We start from the raw sequence: 6,570 nt of genomic DNA, 5'->3' as shown, positions 1-6,570 counted from the left end.
TGAACGTGGGTGAACGTGAATAATCCACGGATGGGAAAATTAAGCCGTTATTTCCCGTTTTTTTTTTTTTTTTTGCATGTCTTCAGCCAAGGCCGGAGGGGAGTTACCTGCTTGCCCGGCCTCGGGCCAGAGGACACAAATTCAGCTTCTGCTCCCCTCCACCAGCAACCCTGGGCGCGGGGGGGTCTTGGGGACATGATGAAAATTCATTATTGTCCCGTGCCCACCGAGGAGAGCAGCTGGGACACGGACTGTGGAACAACAACAGCAAATACTGCCGCAGCCTCCCCGAATGCACCTGCACATCCTTGTACCCCCCGGACACAGGAAGGTGTGCGTGTCCCCCACCCACCCCACCCACGTGTCAGAAGGGTGCCGACATTATCTTGAGTGTCCCAAGGTGTTCCTGATCCCGTGGGGACAGTTTGAAACTTCTGAAAAGCTAAGACCCTACTGCCAGGGCAGGGCTGTCCTTGAGTTAGTTTTGTTTCGGCACAAAAAACCCCAGAGTTGCCAGTAAAATCTTATTCCTGTGTCCCCCACCCCCATCCCTGTCCCCCGTCCCCCCCATAAACAAGCAGGTGCAGCAGGCATGGAGGTGCAGTGAGGAGGATCATGGCTTTGATTTGGGCAATAATGCGGGGGGGGTTCTTGGGTGCCGTGGGGACCTGGCACGGGGCTTTTCACAAGTCCCAATCCATGTCCCCAACAAGTGACATAATCACTTTTTTTTGGGGGGGGTGTGAGGGGTGGAGTTGGATCCCTTGGCAAAGAGCAAGGGTTTGTTCCTGGTTGCTGGGACCCTGTCAGGGGCTGTCATTCCAAGGGGACAGAGCCAAGTGGGACAAGCTTGGGCCCACCAGCTTCCCCCACCCCGGGTTTCTGGGAAGAACTCTCCTCCAAAAAATTAAAGGAGCAAAATAAATTAAGGGACAAAGAAAACGGGGGTCAAGGGAAAATGAAGAAAGGTGGAAAGTAGCGGGCAGGGAAGAGGGCAAAGAAGTGACAAAAAAAGGAAAAGGGGAAAAGGGTAAGGAAATACAGAAAGGGAAAGGAAGAGTAAAGAGAGAGGAGGGCAAAGAATAGTCTAGGTGGGAGTGTCTTTTTCCCCAGCCCCGTCCCGCCCTCTCCACCGTCCAGGAAAAAGTTGACGGCTCCGGCCGCTCCGAGCCCTGTCCAGCCGCGATGGAGCGCTGGAGCTCACCGGGACCGGCGATATCGCCCTACAAGCCGCTGTCCGAGGGGCTGGACATGGAGGACCTGCCCCCCAGGACGGTGGTGACCGTGGAGCAGCCCCCGCTGTCTCCCCCTCCCCGCGACCACCTGGCCTGGTCCCTCTGCACAGCACTGTACTCCAACATCTGCTGCCTGGGCTTCCTGGCTCTTGTCTTCTCCATCAAGGTAGGGAGGGGTCCCACCTAGGGAAGCCGGGGACGAGGGGGGCAGGGGGGGCAGGCCCAGGGACCCCACTGAGCCCCCAGCTGGTGAGAAACCTGTGGACCCCATACAACCCCCAAGCCCAGGGAGACCCATGGACATCCCCCCAGAACTCCCATGGAACCCATAAAGCCCCCAGGGCCAGGGCCAGAGAAACTCATACCCCATGGACCCCTAGAGCCCCCATGAAACCCAGAGAGCCCCAAGCCCTGGTAGCACCATAGAACCCCCAGACCCCCTAATTCATGGCTGCCCAGTGGACCCCTCACAGCCCCTCAGCCTGTGGAGCCCTGGCTGGAATCTCTGCTGAAGGGAGGCTTTGGGGCTGGGGTGCAGTTGGCACCCCAGGGTCCTCCTTGTGTTCCAGGGGATGCTCAGCCCAGCAGTCCCATCAGCACTTCTCCCACCCACCTTCAGCCTGGAGCCCCCCAGGACATCCCACTCCTCTGCCTCCCAGTGACTCTCTCCTCCATCTTCCCCCCAGTCCAGGGACCGCAAAGTCCTCGGAGACTTCAAGGGGGCCCTCAGCTATGGCTCCACCTCCAAGTACCTGAACATCACTGCCCTGGTGCTCAACATCCTCTTCATCATCGTCGTCATCATCGTCCTGGTCACCACTGGCATCATGGCCAGGGTCTACTACCAGCAGGAGCAGGAGAACCAGCCCTACCTTGGCCCCTCTTAGCCCTTCCCCTGGATCCCCCCCACCGCCTGCCAGAATGCCCCGGAGACCCCCAGGTCCTGTCCCAATTTCCTCACTGCTGGAAGTCTCCATGGAACCCTCTCCAATAGTTCTTTCTGGAAGAGCCTGGAGACCCCTCTGCTCCTGCAGCTTTGTAGCCCCAAGTGCCTCTACAAACAATCCCTAAGGAGAAGCTCCTCACATGGGGAAAATCCTATTACTAATAAAATGTTGGTTCACTTCTGCTCCATTTCTGTTTTGTTTTGTCAGGCTGGGGGTTGTGATTTGGAGTCCCAGCTTGACCAGCTGAGAAAGAGTGTGGGCTCTGGGGATGTGCCTGGGGAAGGAGATGCCCTTGGCACAGGGCATCACAGAGATGAAGGTCAAGATCAGAGATGTGCTAGGCTGGGTCAGCCTGGGCCTCATGGGAAAGAAGCACCTGCATGGAGTACAAAGCTCTTGCAAGGCTCACCCCAAGGATGTGGGGAGCCCCTGTCTTTGAGGGGTGTCAGCAGAGGGTCAGGAGAGGCTTCCAGAGGGCCAGGGAAGCTCCAGGTGGTGGGACTCCATACCCAGCTACAGGGGGGGCCCACAGCCCAGCCCCAAGGGATGGGGTAGTGCTGAACCACTGGCAGATGGGGCCCCTGGCCAGACAGGGCTGCTTTTCAGGTGAAGTGAGATAGTGACCCCCTCTCTCCTTCCCTCCAAAGCTCTCTCAGGGTGTCAGCCATCCCAGTGGCCCCAGGGAAGGGCTGGCAGGGCAGTGGGCCCTCTTGTGTCCAGAGTGACCTGAACAAGACCTCCCCAGGCCCTGGACACAACCCAGCTGGTAGGGCTTTACCTGACCTGTGGTCAGCCCAGCTTCCTCTTTCCCAGCTCACTGGAGCCTTCACACTCCTCAGCTCCATTCCTCAGAGCTGGGGCCTCATCAGAGTGGGGGGAAAAAAAGCCTTTTTCCTTTTTTTTCATTTTTTTCCCCCTGAGAACACCAGACTCCCTCGAAGAAGCCACAGTCATGAGTACGATGTCAGAAATCTCACCAGCAACACACAGCACTTATTTGTTGCAGAGCCCCTGGCATGGAGCTCCTGGTGAATCATTAATTCCTCCCCTTCCCGTAAGAACAAGCCCAGCTCTTGCCCCAGGTCCAAACGGGGCCACACGCTGCCCATCCAGCTCGCAGCCATCCCTGTCCCCACCAGCAGGACATAGGCCAGCTATCCCCATCCAGCCAAGGGGTCGAGGACCCTTTTAGGGGGGGCAGGATCCCCTGCTCCAGCCCATCCCCTGCTCCAGCCCCCTCAGTGCTGGCACCGACCACATCCCCTTAGCCAAGGGTTGGAGGAACTCCAGCTCCCACAAGTTCCCACCTCTTCCCCCTCGCTCCCCAGCCACAGCAGGAGCAGGATCCAGTCCGGTTTTTCCCAAATTCCCCATCCCTGCCCCTGGGGCTTGGTTCCCATCTGCCTCGCCCGCTGCCCCCGCAACCACCCCTGAAGCTCTTCCCATCACCACAACCAGCCAAAAACCCCTGGGGCATGTCTGCCTAGGGATGCTCTGCAGCCCCCCCCAGCCTCCTGTCCCCATCTGGTGTGGGAGAAGCAGCCCCCACCCCACACACCACCCCAAACCCCTCCTGTGTCCCCCAGAGGGGCAGGAGGGGCTTTATTGCCCCTTTGGCACCATGCCCTGGTGGGTGAGGGGTCGGACAGCAGGCACGGGAGTAGGGGGCTGTGAAAAGCAGGAGGAGCAAAGCCCAGTTTCTGGGGTAAATTCACCCAGCTTGGGGACTGGCAGCCTGCAGCGGGGAGGGGCAGAGGCTCATCCAGCGCTGCTGCGGGGCCAAAGAGTTTGTACCAGCCCCGCAACCGCTGCGGGCCAGCGGTACCAGAGCCCTGGAACTACAGACCCAGTGGTTCTTAATTATCACTCCGAGCTAACGAACCTCAGTGACCTCAGTGGGCGGCCCCGTTAACCTCGAGGAGGAGCGAACGGATAAGAAGCAGAGGAAATGAAACAGCAAACACTTTCGTTGAGGACAAGTGACGTCAGGAGCCGGGACCCAGATCTGCACCCAAATTACCAAAAAAACCTGCACAGCAAGTGACGAACACCTTCACCCTACAGACACCTTCTGTTCGTCTTCAGCAGGGAAAACCCCAACCCTCAAGGAGCCCCGGGCTGGGTGCTGGCCTCCCGCACACGGAGCAGGAAGGATGATCTTAATTTCCCAAGCACGGGGAAGTTTGTAGCTCTGTGAACAGGTTTGGGTTTGTTGGTTTTTTTGTTTTTTTTTTTTTCTTTTTTTTTTTTTTTCCTGATCTGTTTCGGTTCAGATAGTTTCTAAACCCCTGCTCCTTCACTGAAGCTTTCATCTTTTTTCCAACCCTCGACCTTTTTTCTGCAGCCTCCTCACAGCTGCCAGCCCACCCCATGGCTGCTGAAACCCAAGGGAGGACAAATCTTCCCCCAGAGACAGTGGGTGGGTGACACTCCCCATCCCTCCACCATCATCAGCCCCCATGGGTTGGCATCGAGTCCTCAGTGCTGCTTTGCAGCTGAGGAGGGGGTTTTGGTGGAGGCAGTGGTGGTTGTCACCCCCACCAGCAGCGCGACCCTGCTGTTTCCCGTGCCAAGCAACCTCCTCCAAGAGCAGGACGCTGTCCTCACCTGCCCCAGGCAGAAATCCCTTATCAGCCCCAGAGGACAAAAAGCAAAGATGAAGGGACAAGGCACCCGCCCCATGGCATCCCCCACCCCACAGCATCCTCCTCTCCCCGCTCCCCAGCCCATGCCCGGGGCTCTGTCTCTCCCCCTCCTGCCCCTGAGCCCCAATCCCGCCCAGGGGTCCCACCCTTCCCCGCAGCCTTCCCCGCGCCCGCTGTGCCAGCCCCCGGCCCTGCCCCCGTTCACACGGGGCGGCCCCACCCCAGCAGACAGAGCATCCGCTTGCTTATAACAACAGCCCCGGCACTGGTGTCCCCTCTCCTCGCCGGTGCCACCATGGAGAACCAGTCCGTCAGCATCAACATGCAGCAGCCCTACGGCCGGAACGGGGCAGGGTCCCCGGCCATCGCCTTCGGCCCCACCGCCACCACTTTTGTTCGGCAGGAACCTGTCCCCAATGCCCAAGACTTTGTGCTCTGGTCCTTCTTCAATGCCATGTTCTGCAACCCCTGCTGCCTGGGCTTCGTCGCGCTGGTCTACTCCATTAAGGTGAGAGGAACGTTACCCTCTGTCCCACCACCCTTCTGCCCAGATGGCAGGTCCTGCCTGCTGCCTGCTTCCATGCCAGGGCTCCCTAATCCCATCTGTTCCTCTCCTATCTTGTCCTATTGAATCCCATCCTTGTCCCATCCTGGCCCAACTTGCCCCAGACCACCCTATCCCCACCTCGCTCCCCATCCTGCCTCCTCCAGGACCTTCTCCCACTCCCCCATGCCACCTCCACCCACCCCTTACCACACTTCCCCAGCAAAATCACCCCTTTGAGCCACCACACCCAACCTCCTCCGGTGTGTTGGAAAGGAGGACCTGGGTCTGGTTCTCCTCCCATGGCCTTGGTGAGCCCTGAGCCCTGTCTCAGCAGGGAGGATAAGGGGAGCAACCAGCTCCCTCCCTCCGTGTTCCTGACCTTGTCCCCTCCCTGCAATAAGGAGCAGCTGCTCCTTGCTCGCCCACCCTTCACCACCTTCGGCATTAATAATTTTTTCAACATCTGCCCTAATAACTGGGGAGAAACACGAGTCGGGGCCCGCCAGCCCTGTGGAAAACGCTGCATGCACACTCCCACCTGAACCTCCTCTCTGCCCAGCTCTGCCTCCCTGGGAGGGCTGGGCAGTGCCCGGCCAAGCCTAATGGCTTTTAATAACTCATTAAGGAAGTGCTTTCAGGCCAGTGGTTTCTGCCGTGCCGGGATGGGTTTCTTGGGGGGTGTGGCAGAGCCCGGTGGATCCCGGTGCCAGTGCCTTGCTGCTGGATGGCAAGGGACCCCAGTATGTACCCACTGCCACCATCGCCAGCTCCTGCCATTTCACTGCCCACCTCCCTCTCCCCACCTGCAGGCCAGGGACAAGAAAATCGCTCAGGACCCAGCAGGTGCCGTCGGTTTTGGGAGGACAGCCAAGCAGCTCAACATCGCAGCGCTCTGCCTGGGCCTCATCTTCTTCATCACAATCATCGTGCTAGCAGTGCTCTTCCGCAGCCAGAATCCACACGGGGTCTAGCCCCATCCTACCCAACAGCACCAACACCCAGCCTGCTTTCTCCATCTCCTCCACCTCACTCATCCAACCAACCCCCCTGCCTGGCTGGCAGGTGAGGCATGCAGCTCCCATGGGATCTTCCTCCCCACTCCCACTGAACAGAGGAGAAGTGTCTCCCAGCTCACCCACCCTGACTGAGACAGCCTTCCCCAGCATGAACCCATGGGAGGAACTTGCAGTGAATAA

General features: G+C 58.9%; 2 protein-coding genes across 3 annotated transcripts; both read left to right on the top strand.

The window, feature by feature from the left end:
* Positions 1–1,106: 1,106 nt before the first annotated feature.
* LOC103539513 (dispanin subfamily A member 2b-like) lies at positions 1,107–2,364 on the top strand. The gene is made up of 2 exons (XM_008506023.2): positions 1,107–1,401; positions 1,922–2,364. The coding sequence occupies exons 1-2, from the start codon at positions 1,186–1,188 to the stop codon at positions 2,120–2,122; spliced, it is 417 nt and encodes a 138-aa protein (XP_008504245.2). The 5' UTR covers positions 1,107–1,185; the 3' UTR covers positions 2,123–2,364.
* Positions 2,365–4,006: 1,642 nt separating this feature from the next.
* On the top strand, positions 4,007–6,505 carry LOC103539545 (interferon-induced transmembrane protein 1-like). Of its 2 annotated transcripts, XM_030451240.1 has the most exons (4): positions 4,007–4,359; positions 4,527–4,601; positions 5,231–5,335; positions 6,184–6,505. In XM_030451240.1, the coding sequence occupies exons 1-4, from the start codon at positions 4,336–4,338 to the stop codon at positions 6,343–6,345; spliced, it is 366 nt and encodes a 121-aa protein (XP_030307100.1). In that variant the 5' UTR covers positions 4,007–4,335; the 3' UTR covers positions 6,346–6,505. The 2 variants fall into 2 exon arrangements, with proteins under 2 accessions (XP_030307100.1, XP_008504276.2); XM_008506054.2 differs by lacking the exons at positions 4,007–4,359; positions 4,527–4,601 and having other exon boundaries at positions 4,992–5,335.
* Positions 6,506–6,570: the final 65 nt, after the last annotated feature.

Source organism: Calypte anna, chromosome 5 (genome assembly GCF_003957555.1).
Source record: "Calypte anna isolate BGI_N300 chromosome 5, bCalAnn1_v1.p, whole genome shotgun sequence".
Lineage (NCBI taxonomy): Eukaryota > Metazoa > Chordata > Aves > Apodiformes > Trochilidae > Calypte > Calypte anna.
The sequence above is the reverse complement of the archived record's forward strand: the minus strand, read 5'-3'. Positions and strand labels throughout refer to the sequence as shown.